We start from the raw sequence: 19233 nt of genomic DNA, 5'->3' as shown, positions 1-19233 counted from the left end.
CTGCTCTGGTTCACCAGAGGCGGCTTAGTCACGCTGGCCACATGACCCGGAAGCTGTACGCCGGCTCCCTCGGCCAATAAAGCGAGATGAGTGCCGCAACCCCAGAGTCAGTCATGACTGCACCTAATGGTCAGGGGTCCCTTTACCTTTACCTTTAAGTAAGAAGCAACGTGATGGAAGTGTCTAAAGTTATTCATGGCATGGAGGAAGTGGAAGGATAAAAGTTCCGCTCCCTCTCTTGTAACACTTGAACTTGTGGACATTCAATGCAGCTGAATGCTGGAAGATTCAGGACAGAGAAAAGGAAGTCCTTCACACAGCACAAGGGAAGCAGGGATGCTCACCAACCTTGATGGCTTTCAAAGAGAATTGCCTGTGGCTTTCCCATTGATGCACCTGGTTGGCCATTGTGAGAACAAGAGGCTGGACTAGATGGGCCACCCATGATCCAGCAGCCAAGCTGTTCTTATGTTCTTAGGTTAGGGCGATGTTCACCTGGAAGCGCTCTCCAAAGGAATGCATCTCCTTAGGTCACACAGAGAACAAACCCCACAGGGACTACCTCAATGCAGTGCTTTTACAGTTTTATTGCCTTTGAAGGTTTCTGTATTCTGTGTTTGGAATTTGTTTTGGTTTGATTAGTTAATAACTGGTTGGTTTTTTATTGAAAATGATTAAAAATTATTTGGGGGGGGTGTTGTTGGACTGCAGCAGCTCCCAGCATTCCTGATCACTGGCCATGCTGGTCAACAGCTGCACCCCCAAATAGAAGTTTCTCGTCTTCAGAGTTGTGGCTCTGACGCATCTGTTTCTGCAGCACCGGCCTCTGCTGGAATCAGTGGTAAAAGATCAGTACGGAAGACTCCGTTATCTCTTTGGAAGCGCTCCAGCCTTTGTGAGTTCCGTATCCGTCCCAGTCGAAGCTGACAAAGTCGCCGCACTGCCGAGGGCTGGCTTCCGGGAAGAACCCTCCTCCCCCAATGCAATGCTAGGAAAGGGAAGAAAGAACAAGGGGAGAGAGGTGGGACAAATTGGGAGGGGATGCAAGCCCTACGGAGAGGATGGGATCGCAATTTGAAATGCGCGTGATGGATTGCAGAGCTCAGCAGCAAAGGAGAAAAAGAAACTCGGGGGGGGGGATACAAAATACACCTAGTCTTGTGAACTCTGCTGAGAGATGGACTTAAGGATCAGAGTGTGATCAGGCCACTGTCAGACAGCCAGCAATGGGATATTTTTTGCAAAAGCACTTTTGAGCTGCATTACTAAATGCACTGACTGCCCAGTCTTTGGTCACCCCCAGTTTGTTTATAACAAGGAAGGTGTTATGAGAATTATAAGGTCTAGGATATAAAATAAATGTACCAGGCAAACACATACACAAATATATAAACACATGTCTGAAACAATACAGGAAAACAATCCCAAAGCCATTTTGACTCTTTCAGTGACCTCAAATATTCCTCCACAGTTTGGATGGAAGTGGGAAAAGCCTCGCCATTGTCTCTGTGCTCACAAATCCTGCCTTAAGGGCACATTTGGGTATGAATAGGGTGAGCCTGTGACCTGGACTCAGGAATTACCATAAGTATTTATCCTGACAAAAGAATGGCCAAGCTGTCCAGGTAAACCCATTAACAGGTTTCCTGCCAGACAGGATTCTGCTGTAGACTGCCCCTTCTGTGATGTATGTATGATGTATTGTGGGATGGTCTTGATCTAAAAGGTAAAGGACCCTGACAGTTAAGTCCAGTCGTGAACAACTCTGGGGTTGCAGCGCTCATCTCGCTTTACTGGCCGAGGGAGCCAGCGTTTGTCGGCAGACAGCTTCCGGGGTATGTGGCCAGCATGACTAAGCTGCTTCTGGCAAAACCAGAGCAGCGCACGGAAACGCTGTTTACTTCCCCGCCGGAGCGGTATGTGGGGGTCAGGTGGGATGGCTATGAGGAATTATGAAAAATGGAACAAGCTATTGTGTCACAATGAAAGCATTGCTTGACTGGGTTTGAGTCACTGACAATTTCTGATCGAATCCCACAAGCCTCTGCACCTCTGCCATTTTCTTTCTCTACGCCTGACAGGCAAGTATATGCATTCTAAACACAGGCCAGTTGTTCACCAGGCATCCTGAGCCATAAAGATAGAAGGTAGCTTTGATGTAACTTTTGTTAGTTTTGTTAATCTTTAGATAGAGCTTAAGAGCCAGGAACAGAGTTTACACGGAGATGGTAAATGCGACTTTCTTTCCCGTGGGTTTATGACCTCCGAGGGGTACTAAATGCATTCCTCCTTGGTTCCTGTTTATTTAGCTTAACCATGTATGCATGCTCAAGTAGGAAATAGTTTCTTTGTAGTTAAAAGGATTTCTTCTGATCTGACTTTGTCACACCTGGGGTTTTTGAAATGCTCAGAGGAAATCTGATTGGTTCTTACAAACACTGTGTAAAAAGTTCTTTTGTGAATAAAACGACCTGGGCCAAGGGGTGGACAAATTATTATTGGCACTTCCTCCCAGAGTCTTGCTGGGCAAGCCTCGTGTGTGTTTTATTAATCAGAGTCCAATCCTTCCTTGCTTTTGGAACGCAACATTTATCTATTTATCTACTTGCACTTTGATGTGCTTTTGAACTGCTAGGTTGGCAGGAGCTGGGACCCCAGTCGCGGGGATTCGAACCGCCGACCTTCCGATCTGCAAGCCCTAGGCTCAGTGGTTTAGACCACAGCGTCACCCGCGTCTTGATCTACAGGGTGGCAATTTCAAAATTCTATACAGTGGTACCTCGGTTTTAGTACTTAATTCGTTCCGGAGGTCCATTCTTAACCTGAAGCACCACTTTAGCTAATGGGGCATCCCGCTGCCACCGCGCCGCCGGAGCATGATTTCTGTTCTTATCCTGAAGCAAAGTTCTTAACCTGAAGCACTATTTCTGTAACCTGAAGCGTATGTAACCTGAGGTACCACTGTATAAGGGCTTGCACATCATTGTTCTGGGTTCCTCCTCCCTCCTGTGGGGGGGGGAGAGAGCACCCTGTAGCAACAGTTTTATAAAGATCAGGCTTACTAGCTGCTTTGCTTCTCAATATTCTCTGGTTGGCCTCTGTTATTTTCTCCTGCCGATAGGGAACTCGCTTTAGGGCTCTATATGGACTCTTGGGTACCCTATAAGGGAAAAGGAGCAGTTTTATAACAGAAGGCAAGCAAGAGTTGAGGGTTTTGTGGAAGAGGAGGGCCCCAGCTGGCAAAAGGAACTTCAGGAGATACAGGAAACCCTCAGTATCCTAAGTTAAAAGTGGAGGGCATGCAAAGACTACTCAAATCCTTTAAAAGTGGCTGTTGGGAGGGGAAACTGGCAGAAGCCAAGAAGAGACAAGAGGGCATCTCGCTGTAGATTCAAGGCTAGTGAGGAGACTCACGTGTTCTGTGTTGCATCCCGTGACTTTAACACCAGGGCACAGAGCCATGGCGGCTTTCTCGTGATTAAACACTCGGAACTGCACAAAGCCAGCGACAAATTCGGCTGAGAAAAAGAAAGGAGAAATAGCAGAAGTGTCTTTAGTCCCTCTGGTGGAAAGCCTTGGCCAGCAGCTGGGCGTAACGACATCAGAAAAGCCAGCTGGATCAAGCCAGGAGCCCACCTAGCCCAGCACATAGTTGTCAACTTACAGATTTGAAAATAAGGGACCAGCAGCCAAAATAAGGGATCTTCCGGGCACAGGTATGTTCAACTTCTGAGCCCCTCCGAGCCAAAGGCAGAAAGCCCAGCCAGCAGCCAAACGAAGCCTCAAGCGGTGGTTCCCCTCGCAGCAACCCGGCAAAGGGGATGCAGCAAGGAAAACCACTGTCGCCTCTCCGCTGGGAAGGGCTGAGCAAAGGCGAGTCCCCAGGCAATGCGGCTGATTTGATCGGCACAAGGCATGCAAGCTCCACCCCCCAGTCATTCTTAGACTCCTTATTGGGTGAGCAACGCAGCCAAGCAACACACTTGGCGTCCCCCTCTTCCCTGGCCAGCAGGGAGGGAGGGAGATGAGCTGCTTCCTTTGAAACCCAGGAAATTTAAGGGACATCATCAATAAGGGACAGCAGCGGGACACGGCGCTGGGATAAGGGAGTTTCCCGCCAAATAAGGGACAGTTGACAGCTATGGCCCAGCATCCTGTTCTCACAGGGCCCAACCAGATGCCCCTTCTTGGAAGTCCAAAAGCAGGGCCAGAGCAGAAGAGCCCCTCTCTCCTCCTGTGGTTTCCAAGAACTGCTATTTAGAAGCATTACTGCCTCTGAGCCTGGAGACAGAGGATAGCCATCTAGTATTACTACTATTAAAATCTGTGTACCGCCCTTCATCAGCAGAACTCGGAGTGGTTCACGACATAAAAATACAATATGAAAGCACAAAACACATGATAGAAACGACAACAAAACCACAAACCAATACCCTCCAATGAATTTGTCTAATCCTCTTTTAAAGCCATCCAAGTTGGAGCGAATTCTATAATAATTTATCTATGCACTTCCTGAAGAAGCCCTCCTTTTTTGGTCTGTCCTGAATCTTCCAACGTTCAGCTTCATGGGATGTGCATGAGTTCTAGTGTTAAACAAGAGAGGGACAAAAACTTCTCTATTTGCTTTCTCCGTGCCACACATAACTGCGTAACTTGAGCCTCAGTCGCACTGCCGCATCCTAAACCCTTGTTGCAGAGATACATAATTTGTTATTTAGCGTATTTTTCGCTCTATAGGGCGCACCGGACCATAGGGCGCACCTAGATTTTAGGGAGGGGAAAAATAAAGGGGGGGAAATTATTTTCCCCTTTATTTTTATAAAGAGGAAGCTCGTTGTCTTGGCTTCCTCTTTAGCCGCACGCAACCTCTCCAGCCGGGAGAGGCTGCACGCGGCTTTGGCAGAAGCCAAGACAGTGAGTGGGATGGATCCCGCTCGCTCTCTTGGCTTTGTTTTTAGCCGTGGAACTCCCGCCGGGCTCCGAAGGCTTGCGGATAGCTGCCTGCATTCGCTCCATAGGACGCACACACATTTCCCCTTCATTTTTGGAGGGGGAAAAGTGTGTCCTATAGAGCGAAAAATACGGTATTTTTTAAAAAATAAGCCAGGTAAGGTGAGCGTGCGAGGGAACCCAGTTCTTCAGTAAACCCAGTTTTTCAATAAATGTGTCTCAGGCCTTGCAACAAAGCATCTTGGCAAATAGTTAGGCAGTCAAGTTAGGCACCTGAGTGAGTTGAGCAGCAGGTCGAGGAGAGACCTCACCAGAGCCTGCCCCCCGCCATTTCTTATTTATGCTCAGCCATAGTCTGGTCAAAGGAAGCAAGACTTACTTCGCCCGTTTGGAGAATAGTAGTCCGAGGTATTCTGGGCACTCCCTGCATCGTAGGTGACGGGGACGGCTGGGCCGTTGTTGGTCTGGCAGGTGCCAATGCCATAGGTCACGGGGTATTTCTGAAAAGAGAAGCAGGAAGGGATCTGAGGCTCGCTTTGGGCTTGCGGCGTTCCTCATGCTCAGCCAGAAAAGATCCATAAGGGAGGAAAGGAGATCCAGAACATCTAATTACTCTCAGCACAGGAACGTGACACAGGCCAAGGGGACGGGAGCCCCAGTACAAAAAGACAGCGGGTGAATTGGGCCCCTTCTAGGGTGGAGCTGCTCCCACTTTTTCTGTCTCCTCTGCCTCAGAGAGACCCCCCAAATCTCCCACCCAGCCTCATCCCAGACTTGGATGAAATTAGGGACACCCTATTCCATATCCTCCAATGTTTCTCAGATGAAAACAGGAATGTCCTAAGCAAAAGCGATGGGACGCAGGTGGCGCTGTGGGTTAACCCACAGAGCCTAGGACTTGCTGATCAGAAGGTTGGTGGTTCGAATCCCCACAATGGGGTGAGTTCCTGTTGCTCGGTCCCAGCTCCTGCCAACCTAGCAGTCTGAAAGCACAAAAGTGCAAGTAGATAAATAGGTACTGCTCCAGCGGCAAGGTAAACGGCGTTTCCGTGTGCTGCTCTGGTTCGCCAGAAGCGGCTTAGTCATGTTGGTCACATGACCCGGAAGCTGTACCCCGGCTCCCTCGGCCAGTAAAGCGAGATGAGCACCGCAACCCCAGAGTCGGCCACGACTGGACCTAATGATCAGGGGTCCCTTTACCTTTTAAGCAAAAGCGAGAACATTCTAGGACCAAATCAGAAACTGGGATGGCTTCTGTAAATCTGTGACTGCCCCTGGAAAATGGGGGCACTTGGAGGGTCTGTGAGACCCCAGTATGTGACCAGGGGGTGCCTTCCTGCCCTGCTTGTGGGCTTGCTGGAGGCCCCAGGACACTGGCCTAGATGGGGCCCTGATCTGGGGTCTCTGCCACAGCAGGGCTTTCCTAGGGAAACCTGGAGGCCTGGGGAAGGGCCCTCATAGCTCAGTGGCAGAGGGTCTGCCTTGCAAGCAGAAGGTCGCAGGTTCAATCCCTGCTGGTGGCCTCCCCAGGAGGGGTTAGAGGGACACTCCTGTCTAAAATCCTGGAGCACCATTGCTGTCTGTCAGTGTAGACGGTTCTGAGGGAGCTTCCTGGGTCCCCATTACTAAAAAAAGGGGGGGGATTCTCCTGCCCTGCTCAACCACCCAAATCCCAAATACCGAGTCAGCCGGCAGAAATGCTGAGTCACCACTTGCTTACCTGGTAGAGCCTGAGAAGGTTCCCTCCAAGCTCAGACAAGAACCCGTTTTCGGTGCGGTATCTCAGGAGCGAAGACTCGCGCCATTTCTTCATGGGGGTGTTGTTGGGGACGTGCCATATGGCCATGTCTGCTGCTTCAAGGTCATAATAGCCAGGATTCTGGAAAGAAAGAGAAATCAGGGGTGTTAGAGGGGGAGGGGGGGTTTGGTTTTTAAATGTAAATCTTTTACAGTAACAGGAGACACTGTCGAGAAAGAGCCATTTCCTCTGTATTTCCCCCTTGCAAGTTCCTATTTGTGGCAGTCTATTTTTGTCCCTGTTTTTGCCTTTTAGGGGGATGTCTTTGAAAAATTTCCCCATGTACCTTCAATTGGCATAATTGCCATTCTGACACAGGTGCCGCATAAGACCCACATTTGTAAGAACTCAGTCATTTAATATGGCGAAACTTTGGAACTACCTGCCACTTGATATCAGCCAATGCTGTCACTGTACCTTTCCTCGGAGCCTCCAGTTTAGACAACCCTCCCCAGATGTTTAGAAAGTTGACGCGGATTTTAATTTGTTTCCATCTCTTGTTATTTTAACCTTTCGCATGTGTCAGAGCTGCCTCTAGGTCCCAGCTCACAGAGGACCAACGCTAGTCTGTGATAATGTACAAAAGTCTTTATTGAAGTTCAGTTTCCATTTCCAAGCCGCAGCGTGCAGCTCTACGTCTTAGAACCTAGACCGGCGAAGCTCCGTCTGAGTCCCCGCCCCCTATACACCAGTTTAAGACTCTAGCCTTACTCCACCTCTTCCGTTGTTCTTTCCTCCTCTGGGTCCGTCTGCCCCCCGGGGTTTCCTCCTTTCTGGACTCTTCTGACGCTGACCCCCCTGACTCTTGTCCCTCCTTCCGGCGGGCTTTAGGACCTGGTTCCCTATCCGGGCTACCTGCTGTGCCGCTCGCCTGTACTTTTGAACTTGGCGCGCGCGCCCAGCCGGCAACCTTCCTCTTGACCGTTTCCGCGCTCTCCGATGGAGGCGTGGTCAATCCTGACTCATCTCCTCTCGCTGGTGGTGAGCACACTGGTCCCGACACCTGGGACTCCTCCCCCCCACTGCGCTCTGGTGGGGAAGCTGGTCCTGATTTCCAACTGCTGCTCTGGGAGTCCCCGCTGACCCCTTCCTTCTGGGGTATCCCCCTTGGCACCCCCCTTGCCCTGGCCATCGGCGCCCCCTTCTGTTAATCTTCCGATTCGCTGGAGAGACTCAGGGAATTCCTCGGACCACTGTCATCGCCTGCGCTCCCCTCGGATTCCTCCCCCTCGCTCTCCATTTCCTCCCTCTCCTGTGCCTCTGCTCCTGAGCCCCTGACAGCATGTTTTACATTACTGCTAGGGCCAAGCTCTGCTGAACTCAGTAGCAGTGGACTTCTGAATAGGCAGGCAAAGGGTATCGTTCACCTATTGCGCCACTACAAAGACAGTCTCACCTTGTAGTCATCACTGGTTGAGGCTATAGCTGACCCAAAGGTGGAGTTGTTGGACCAGTTTCCATCTCCTGTAGCGTAGTTGGCATTACTGCCTTGCTGGCTGGACCAGCGGTCCCCCAAGGTGCATTTCCCATACATGTTGTTTTCGTGGACACTGGCCACCAAAGTCCAGCCTCCTCCATTGGTGGTCATGTCACAGAAGGACTGGTAGATCTCTCCGTCTTCCGTGGCCAGGAAATACAACCCATCTGCTCAAAGGACAGGATCAAGACAGGATCTTTTTTTTCTTAATATGATGTTTATTAAATTTTCTTTTTTCCTTTATAACGACCAAATAAAATTTCTTCATCACATATATCTTTGCTCAAATTGAGCTTTGACTTCCTCCCGCCCCCCTCCCTGACTTCCATATGCAATCACTTTTATCTTCGCATTTCTAAATCATCACCCTATTTACCTTATCTCCATACTTAAAAGACTTACTTCTAATATTTATAAACAGGTATCAAATCATAACTTTACAAAATATTTTAAATCAATCTTGCAAATGTTTGCAATGTTCCTTCATATATTATACAAATTTATTCCAGTCCTTTTCAAACAGTTGCACTGGTTTCGGATTTTCCCCGTCAGTCTCGCCAGCTTAACCTATTCAATCATCTTTGTCTGCCATTCTTCCAACGTTGGAAGTTCTTGCTGCTTCCATTTCTGGGTTAAAAGTATCCTTGCTGCCGTGGTAGCATACATAAATATATTTATGTCTTTTTTGGGATTTTCTTCACCTATTATCCCTAATAAGAAAGCCTCTGGTTTTTTACTAAAGGTATTTTTGAAAATCTTTTTTCAGTTCATTATATATCATACCCCAGTAGGCTTTAAACTTAGGACACGTCCACCACATATGAAAGAAATTCCCTTCCTTCTCCTTACATTTCCAACATACCTTATCTTAAATTCTATACATTTTAGCTAGTCGGCGTCAAATACCACCTATACATCATCTTCATTAAATTTTCTTTTAATGCCGTACATGCAGTGAATTTAATTGTTTTTGTCCATAATCTTTCCCACATCTCTAATTCAATATTGTGACCAAAATCTTGCGCCCATTTAATCATAACTGTCTTAACTCCTTCAGGATCAATACAGGATCAAGCAATTGGGTGGTCTTAAGAAGACTTGGCCACCTTTAGATCAGTGTTTCCCAAACTTGGGTCTGTTTACGGACTACAATTCCCATCATCCCTGACCACAGGTCTTTGCTAGCTAGGGATGATGGGAGTTGTAGTCCACGGAACAGCTGCTTATTTCCTCACCTGTGCTCCCTGGCGAGGAGCTCTTTATTTCTTTGCAGCTCCTTGGAAGCTTGTGAGGACCGTGTGGATTGCTTGTGCTGCAGGATGAGGCCTCTTCCCACTTCTGCAGCAGACCGAGGACATCTTGCTTTGCGGAGCTGAGGCAGCAGCTGCTATCTGCATGTGCAACAATAGGTGTGAACAGGTTGAGTCACCCAGACAGATGGAGAGGGAGTTGCCCAGGTTGGAAGACGGAAGCAGGATCCAGGGTGACCTTGGCAGGACGGGGAACTGGGCCAGAACTAACAACATGAATTTAAACAGAGATCAATGCACTTAGGGAGGCAGACAATACAGGAAGAGTGACAACTTGGCTTGACAGCAGAAACTAGGAAAAGGCATCCAGGGTTTTAATGGATAAGCGAAATGTGACCCATAAGTGTGGTATGGCAGCAAAATGGGCCAATGCAATTCTAGGTTGTATCAAGAGAAGTATAGTGTCCAGAAGGTGAGAAGTAATGGTCAGTGTTCCCCCCCCCCCGGAAAAATAGGTGTAGGTACTCACTATGAAGTTGTTACAGTAAGTGCCACAACTTTTAACAGAAAAAGAGAGGTGCCAGTACTGAGTACCCTCGAGTACCCCTTTTATTTTTTTTTTAAAAACCAACAGTACTGGTACTGCTCCATTCTACTTTGGTCAGATTTCACCTGAATACTGTTTCCAGTTCTGGTTGTCAGGAAGAGATATGAACAAACTGGAAATGGGGGCGGTCAATGGACCGCAGAACTGGATAAAATGACAGGAGGGATTTGAAACCTGCGGGACCAGAGATTTACAGAAGATTGGAAGAAATATACAAACTATTTGAAGAGCAACTGTAATCAACAAATTATGCTAGTAGGATTACAAGAAGTTTTGTAAGGAGAAATATATGAAATATTGCAAAGAAGAGAAAGAAGAGAGACATTAGTTACGAGATTTAAATGTAATAGTGAGAATAAGAAATGTACAGTATACAGTGGTGCCCCGCAAGACGAACGCCTCGCAAGACGGAAAACCCGCTAGACAAAAGGGTTTTCCGTTTTGGAGGCGCTTCGCAAAACGAATTTCCCTATGGGGTTGCTTCGCAAGACGAAAAAATATTGCGTCCCCCTGTGGGGTTTTTTCGCTTTTTCCGCCCTTTTCCTAAGCCGCTTATCAGCTGTTCCGCTGATAAGCTGCTTAACAGCTGATCGCTGGAAGCCGCTTGACAGCTGTAGCGCTAAGCTGTCAATGGGCTTGCTTCGCAAGATGAAAAAACCGCTAGACGCAGAGAATCGCGGAACGAATTCTTTTCGTCTAGTGAGGCACCACTGTATTAAGATAAAATATTGGAAAATTCTCAGATGTGATTGATGGAAGTAAAAAAATTGTGTAGGATATAAAAGTATGTTTAATAATTGTTGAAAATGATATGTTAAAAAACTAATAAAAATATTAAAATAAAAAAAGGAAATGGGAGCCAAGCAAATGAGAAAAGTTTTAAGAAGCTTTGCTCAATCTGGAGAAGAGACCAAAGGCTGGGATCCGCCCCCCCCACCGCCCCTGCTCTCCTGACACTAGAAGCCAGGGGACATCTAATGAAGTGGAATATTGAAAGAGTCAGGATGGAGAAACAAAAGGGCTTCTACACGTAGCACATAGTTAAACTATGGAACTCCCTGCCACAGGGGGCGGTGATGGCCACCAGCTTGGATGGTTTTTAAAGAGGATTGGGCAAATTCATGGAGGAGGAGGAGGAGGAGGAGACTATCAATTGCTACTAGCAGTTCTGGAAGGGGAAAGGGCTCTTGCGTTTGGATCCTGATTGTGGGCTTCCCACTGGCAATTGTTTGGCCCCCTGTGAGAACAGGATGCTGGACTAGACGGCTGGTTGGCCACCTGACCCCGGAGATGTTTGTTATACTCTTAAGATACAGTCACCACCTTCAAACATTTGAAGGGCCCTCACAGAGAGCAGATCTGATTTATGTTCCTCCGGAGGCGAGGGCTGAAACCAGCAGTTTCGATTTCCGAGAAATGGGATTTTGACTCAATAGCAGGGAGAACTTCCTGATGGCACAAGGTGCTCAGCCGTGGAACACAGAGTCCTGGAAGGTGAGAGACTCTTCAATCACTAGCTGCTTTTAAGCGGAGGCTGGATAGGTACTTATCACTGGGTGCTGCAGGCGTGCATCTCCTTCATTGGCAGGGGGCTTGGCTAGATGTCCTTTGGAGGTGCCCTTCCAACACAACGGTTCCAAGAGTTTGTCCCAAGATTTGCCAAATGTGTATGGAAAGGCCCCTTGCCCCCCCAAAAAAGACCAAAGAAAAGCACAACATCCTGGCACAGTCTCTCCCGCCCCCACCAGGCACCAGCATATACTTACCACACAGGTCCCCCTTTGGGAGGTCAGCCAAGAGTAAAAGGAGGAGAGCAAATCGCTTCATGGTGGGCTTTTTCTGTGGGTGAAAATGAGAGGGCTGGTGAGTCAATGACAGGGGTGGCTCACCCCTAGGAACTGGTGGGCCTTAATCAGTGCTCCCCCCAAAATAAAAATAAAAATAAAAAATGTTTAAGGGTACTCTCATTGTGACTCAAGAAAATCACCATTTTATAGTTCAAATCGGGAAAAAGAAATACAGTAAATGGACAAAAGTACAAAGATTCGCAAAATGTTTAAAGTTATGCATCCCCCCAGAAAATAAAAGCAGTGGTCTTAATCAAAGGACTGAACAATTAGTCTCTCTTAATCCAGCGCCCCACAATCAACATGATACATCACTTGCTTTAGAATTGTAGAGTTGGGAGGGACCACGAGGGTCATCTAATCCAACCCCCTGCAATGCAGGAATCTTTTGCCCAACGTGGGCCTTGAACTCACAATCCTGAGATCAAGAGTCTCCTGCTCTACCAACTGAACTATCCACGGCCCATCCACACCTTCATTCATTCATTCATTCATCCCTTCACCCTAAGGTCCCATGGTGGGTTACAGCATTAAAAGCAATCAAAAAACAGCTTACAACCATAAAAATAAGGTGGGTCCTAATAATATATCCCTCGTGTGAAAAGCCAGGCAAAGCAGTGCGTCTTCAGCATCCCCTGAAAGCTGTAGGATGAAGGTGCCAGATGCACATCTGCAGGGACTTCCACAACTTAGGGGCCACCACAGAGAAAGCTCTCTCTTCTTGGGCCACCCGCCCCCCCCGAGCACCTGAGGGCAAAGGAACTACCAAGAGGGGCCCCCTCTGCTGATCTTAATCACACCACCTCCTGGAGCGTCTGCAGGGAGGGAGACGGTCTTTCAGATATTTGGGGCCTGAGTCATTTAGGGCTTTGAATGCTAACATGAGCATCTTGACTTGGGTCCAGGAATGAACGGGCAACCAGTGCCGCTGTTTTGAAACAATGGGATATATAAGATCTAATGGGAACCCAAATCAGTAATCTGGCCCCTGCATTTGAGACCATCTGAAGTTTTCCATGACTGAAGTTGAGCAGCGTTGAATGTCCGTTCTTCCACAATCACAGCCATAACTGCAAGACCAAAGGACTTCTGCTCTGAATATTCTGCTCACAGGTGCAGATCCTAGCCTGGGGCCAGATGTGGCGTTACCTGCGGGGAAAGGAGAGGGGACCCTTTGCCAGAGGCAGATGGGTGGGGACCCTCCTTCAGCTCCTCCTAGCTAGAAGGACAAAAGCCAGAGCTGAGAGCTGGCTGTGATGTGTGATAAGAAGGCTGGGGAAAGTTGTTGGCTGGAAAAGGCAGAGAGAGAGAGAGAGAGAGAGAGAGAGATATCACAATATTTGATTTCTGCTTGAATCCAGGCTGCAGCTATAGGAGAAACAAGCCCCCTTGGTGGTACTGATGCTGTGAATCCCTCCATTGTAGGCTCAGGTTGTACATAAACCATATATCCTAAAGACACTGTAGTCTCTGTTGTGCCTCATTCCCTGTAACCCACGGGATCTTGCACCACTTGAAGGTTGGGGCAACAGTACCAGTCGGGACCACTGATACCAACCTAGTAGTAGTAACACCCCACCCCACCAACCAGGACCACCACTGTTATTCTTGTTACCAGCAGCAGCCAGGAACATCACCCACCCGCAGCTGCTATTTGCCGCAATGCAAAGAGACCAGTCACTGATACACCACAACCCTCTTGTCTCCCTTTGGGTCTTCAAGTTTGTCCAAAACTGATATCAACACAGCGACCGCTGAATCCTACCTCTCTACAGTGGTGGGTTCTCTGTGTTCAAAGGGAGTGTGACTTGTTCCCTTCATATTCTATCACACTATTATGCTTTGAAGGAAAATTGCCGGCTCACCTGGTTAGGAGATGTCAACGTTCTGGTCTTCTGATGCGCAGAGGTCGCCTCTGTCCTGCCTTTTATTAGCAGCTTGCTGACAAAAGTCAACAGCCAGGGGGATAACATCAAGGAACTATCAGACTCCAGAATTGTTTGTACAAAGAGCTGGGTGAGTTTGCTGAGCGGCAGATGAAGGGTTTCACAGTTTCAGCAATGTTTCCGGGAAAAGACTTCGTTTTCAGACATGGGGCATCCCCTGCAAGCCTGGCTTTCTAGTTGGGTGGGAAGTCAAGACTTTTTGCAACAGAAGGTGCAGAAGTGAAAGTTACTGGATGCCTTCCAAACCGCTAACTCTTTTTATAGAGTTAGGGTAGGGGAGCACTGGGTAGAAAGCTATGCAGTGGGGTGGAAGCTCAGAAAAGCTTGGAACCTGCTGCTCTAAAACAGAGGATCGTGCAAAACTACTTAATCCCTGCAGTCTTCCCTCTTTTACCATAAGGAAACCCCCACCACCAGAGGCAACAACCTCTCCAGTAGATTGAGGTGGCCTGGCACAATTGAGGGGCTCAAAAAATACATGGAGTTGGCTGAAACTGCCTCAGCCCCTGGGGTTGGTGCCTATGCCCACAGAGAACACTTAACCCAGAGACAATTTCTCTTGGGGTGAGCCAGCAGCCACACTGTTTGAGTGCCAAGGAGCTAGCTGACAATGAGGTACAAATGAGGCACCCATCTATCTGTCCAGTAACTTATTCCAATAGCTATATTGCAACTCTATTCAGCGTGCAGCAGACCTGCAGCAGGCTGGGTTTGGGCGCAATGTTATCCCCTGCGTTTCCTACTTCCATCAGTTAGTGGCCTGTACTCTTTTGTCTACAGCTTTACATTAAGTGTGGAAATGTCAGGGACCTGATATCCCAGAGCTTTCCAAACTCTGCCTGCTGTGTGCCAGTTGTGGTGTGTAACTGTGTCCCCGTACATTTTGCCAATGTAGTTTATGTATGCGTCTGTATCTCTTACAAGGGGTTAGCTTAACCTCCGGTTTGCTAGTAAAACTGAATTACTGTGTCGTGAAATTGATGCATGTCTAAAAAGTGTGTCGCCAACATGAAAAGTTCGGAGAGCTCTGCTGTAGCCCCATGCGCACATTCAATGAACAACATTGCTGTGGCAAAAGGGGGGGGGGAGAGTCCTCTGCAGACGTAAATGTATTTGCATATTGTGCAACATGGAAACAGTGCCAGGATAATGAGGAAAATGAAATCTGAACAAGATAAAACCTTTGGCTAGGTTAGGAGAAAAAGTATTTGCATATTGGATCACTAAAATATATGTTACAGTGCTTTTCGGGGGGGGGCGGGGACCCAAGTCAAATACTCATTTATTTATTTAAAGATAGAATTCCTGATCAGATCCTGCTTCTAAGAAAGAAGAGTTCATAAATCAAGGTAATAAAGAGTGCAAAAAACCCACAACAAATTCAACCCCTTTCTGGGTATGTTGATCAGTAGTTACTGAGAGCATTGGTGGTTGTGTAAAAGGCACAAAGTGACAGGTTCACAAAAGCCAGCCTTGACTAGATTTTAATGAATAGGTTGTTCTGAGTGTCATGTGGTTTGATGGATTATGCAAAGAGCATCTGGTACATTTAAAATGTCACATGTGCAGGCAACTTCTCTTGCAAGGGAGTCCTGAACTAATCATGAAGACTGCAGCCAAACTAAGCAGATGGGTGCTTGCAGAGAGCCCTCTGCTGCGCTTTGAAGGCCCGACAACCAGCTGATGGGGCTTTGAAGTGCCTTGCAGGCCCTGCCCATCCATGGTACCTGCAACCCCTTTTGGACTCAGCTTCAATGTCACTTGCCCCAGAGCTGTTGTGAGTCAGTTAGGTGCAGTGGGTTGCACTGTGATTTAAACCACTGAGCCTCTAGGGCTTGCCAATCAGAAGGTTGGTGGTTCGAATCCGCACAACGGGGTGAGCTCCTGTTGCTCCATCCCAGCTCCTGCCTACCTAGCAGTTCAAAAGCACACCAGTGCAAGTAGATAAATAGGTACCGCTGTGGAAGGAAGGTAAACAAGGTTTCCGTGCGCTCTGGTTTCCGTCACAGCATTCTGTTGCACCAGAAGCGGTTTAGTCATGCTGGTCACACGACCCAGAAAGCTGTCTGGGGACAAACGCTGGCTCCCTTGGCCTGAAAGCGAGATGAGCGCCGCAACCCCCGAGTCGCCTTTGACTGGACTTAACTGTCCTGGGGCCCTTTTCCTTTTTTACCTTTAGTGCTTAAGAGTCAGACTAGTACCTGGGAGACAAGGGTTCGAATGCCCACTTGACCATGAAGCTCAGTTGCTGCCTCTCAGCCTAACCTACCTCACAGGGTTGTTGCGGGGATTAAATCAGTATGGGGAGGAGAACCGTGTATGTCACCCTGAGCTCCTTGGTGAAAAGGGTGGGAAAGAAATGCCTATATACATTTGCATCCCCATGGGGTCCCTGTTAGGATATTTCCGTTCCACCTTAAAAAGGAGACAGGCTGTGGCTTGCTTTATTTTGAAAGCAGTGTGACCTTTGCTTGGGGAGGGGGGTGGGCAGATCAGGCCCCTGAACGGGGTGGTTAGCCAGCCCCATGTCAAGCCCAATAGCATTCAAAACTCTGGAACCAACAAGCTCCAGAGCTAGACAGAACCCCTTTTATGTACAAGTGTTTGTGGATAATAGATCATAGATGGAAGAGTTCAGTGTTAGAAACTGAGATATGAAAGCTAGGAGCTAAATGGCACCTTAAGCCTAGGTTATGGGCACAACCACAGAATGTCTAGGTGCACTTTTTTATAACAAGAATGCAAAGATGAAAATGAACGAACTGCGGCTAAAATGTTATGTTCGTTTTTCACATGGTCTAGTCATTCCCCTGCCCACCCCCCTAGTATTCTTAAGAGGGTCTCTTCTCCAGTCTTCAGAAAGTAGTTGGAAGAGGGGAGGCAGAAAAAGGTCCTCCTTTCCTTCTATTCTGCAGTTTTAATCTGAAATCTTAGGCTCAGTACTGCACCCAGAGCCCAGAAACTGCTCGCGCCAGTGAAATCCCCTGATGTAAAATGCGCCTAGTACAATGGGAGTTTTGAACATTGGAAGAGTTTAAATAGTCCCCACCTGTGACGGCTCAGACCTCTTGGTGCCCTTCAACACCTCAGTTTTTCAAACATAGTGTTAAAAGAAGGCTAAGAGCTCTGTGTCTGAGAATACAAGGTATAGTTGTATTTGAAAAAACCTCCTCGGTTTTCCGAGAACTAGATTGATTCAGGCAGATTTTCAGGGATACTATTAAAGCCTCCCCCCCCCTATTTTTTGCTGCACACACAGGTGTCACTGCTTGGAAATTGAGGTACATGCAGCATTGGTGAGAGCAGTAGGATCTGCAATGTTGGCATCAAAATGCCAGCTGACATTCCCCCCCCCCGCTATTTTAATTTGTATTTACCCTTTCTAGGGGAAAGCCAGTCTGTTAAAAAACCAAACCAGTTGTCATCTCTTTGTAATATCTGATTTACTTGTTTGTAGTATTATTCTCCATCTTGGAAGCACCTAAATATCTTAATCACAGAACAGAACAGCAGACAAGCAGGGTATTGTTGGTTTCAGAGTTTATCGTTCTGTCATTCCAGTTTTGAATTAAAGCTGTTTTATTTCAAATACAGGTATTATTATTATTATTATTTAAAAAAACAAAACAGAAAACCAAGAGACAGCATCATTCAGTTAAGGTAGCAAAACATTTTATACAGCTTTTCCATAAAAAGTGGTTTCTCTTGGACAGGGAATAAATATGTAATTTTGGCATCTCTCGTTTCTGTGGAATTCAGGATTTTCCTAGCAGCAAGCACAGATTTGTTAAGGTTACGTGAACAAGGAGAGGTCAATAAAATATTTCAAAACACATTCAAAACACAGTAAAAGGCACATGTCAGCGAAGACTAAGGTTTCGGGACATCCCCTATCCTCAAAGGAAACATTTTTTTAAAAATTGCTATTTCTCCCCACCTCTCCTCTTTCATGACTGGCAGAATTTCTGTCTGCTGCATGCATCTAAGGCACAGGAACTTTGCCAGGAATAGGGGTGGCAACCCTCAGGCACTTTTCCCTTGCACAGCAGGCTGAAATCCAACAGGTGATGCACCTGGTGAATTTCTGTCCATTGCATGCATCTAAAGGCACAGGAATGGCAGCCCTCAGGCACAGTCTAGGAGCAGAAAAGAACGCCCAGAAGAGCAATTTGAAGCCTCTTCAAGAACAAATAATAATAATTAAGCTTTCCCTCCCTACTTGCACTCTGCCCACTACAACAGACCACCCCCTCCAAAGCAAACATATATGTGTTTTTAATGTTAATACAAAAAGAAGGTGGGGGACATTTAAATGTTAACCCACCAAAGCAGCAATGCCTATGAAAAGCTTTGTGAAAAACAGAAAGCAAGAACAGTGACTAATGTTGTAAACATAAACAGAACTCTTCTTTTTTAAAAAGGGTGAGTGTGGCTGCCAAAAAGTAGAGCCCTTTTAGTCCAGTTGTTCCTGGGCCTCCCCTTCCTACTGAGACATTAACAGCGCAAAGCTCTGCATGTTTACTCAGAAGTAAGGCCCACTGACCTCAGCTCCCTAGTAAACAGTGTAGGCACAATCAGGCACCAGCACAGCACTCTCTCACACACAAAACAACCAGAAGAATTGTAGAGTTAGAAGGGACCCCAACAGTTATATAGTCCTCCCCCATGCCATTTTTATTTTGAATTACGTAGTGGCAGCACCTCTTCAGTGCTCAGGGCCTCTAAAGGTCTCAATTTGGGGCTCCTCGTAAGGGCTGGAGCCTGTTTTGATCATTCCTTAATGCAGGGCTTCAGTTTGCAATATTCAAGCAAGTAGTAACTGGACATCTCTGGGAAGCAGGGGCGGAGGAAGGGGGTAAAGTGGGGGCTGTATGCTGGGCGGCATTCACCACGGAGCCGGCAGCACGCCCAAGCAACGCATCTCTCCTGGGAGTGATGTGGTTGCTTGGGCACCTGCAGGCTCCGTGCTGCCCCAAATGGTCCGCCCGCTGCCTCCCCACCAGCTGTAGGGCGGCTGAGTGGGAAGAGGCAGACAGATTCTGGAGGCCCCGCGGAGCGTCCTGCCCCGGCTCACCCCAGGCGCCCGGGCCCTAAAACCCAGAGGAGCAGGGTTATGCTCTTATCTCTGTCTGATTTGGGTAGTTTGTTTTACAGAATAGAAGAGAAGGCCTCACTTATCACAATTAAGGAGTTGCTCTCTGCTTATCACTCAAGGAAGCACAGAGAGTTCTAGAAAGAGATCTCTTCCTCTGCCTGGCTTCTCTCCCAACCACAGAACTGCTCTACACCATTAGCAGTGGCATTGCTGTTAAGGCAACATAAGAGCATAACAAGAGCTTGCTGGATCAGGCCCATCTA

The 19233-nt window shown here is 47.6% G+C and overlaps 2 protein-coding genes across 3 annotated transcripts in view; one reads left to right on the top strand and one right to left on the bottom strand.

Annotated features, from left to right (window-relative positions):
- The window catches only part of LOC309359452 (uncharacterized protein), a 190788-nt gene that overhangs the window by 24169 nt on the left and 147386 nt on the right, over positions 1 to 19233 (top strand). The window contains exon 1 of one of the 2 annotated variants that reach the window (XM_081893122.1): positions 18978 to 18985. The exons of the other annotated variant lie outside the window; for it this stretch is intronic. The gene's annotated coding sequence lies outside the window, so the exon portion shown is untranslated. Of the gene's footprint in view, positions 1 to 18977; positions 18986 to 19233 lie in introns of those variants that run through there. 2 annotated transcript variants of the gene reach the window in all.
- Positions 759 to 13933, bottom strand: LOC309359438 (intelectin-1-like). The gene is made up of 8 exons (XM_081893078.1): positions 13795 to 13933; positions 11849 to 11921; positions 9461 to 9616; positions 8145 to 8392; positions 6671 to 6829; positions 5330 to 5450; positions 3415 to 3518; positions 759 to 988 (listed from the first exon to the last, which is right to left on the bottom strand). The coding sequence occupies exons 1-8, from the start codon at positions 13900 to 13902 to the stop codon at positions 836 to 838; spliced, it is 1122 nt and encodes a 373-aa protein (XP_081749204.1). The 5' UTR covers positions 13903 to 13933; the 3' UTR covers positions 759 to 835.

This window comes from Podarcis melisellensis, assembly GCF_964234715.1.
Source record: "Podarcis melisellensis genome assembly, chromosome: 16".
Classification (NCBI taxonomy): Eukaryota; Metazoa; Chordata; class Lepidosauria; order Squamata; family Lacertidae; genus Podarcis; species Podarcis melisellensis.
Note: the sequence above shows the minus strand (reverse complement) of the source record. Positions and strands in the feature narration are given on the sequence as shown.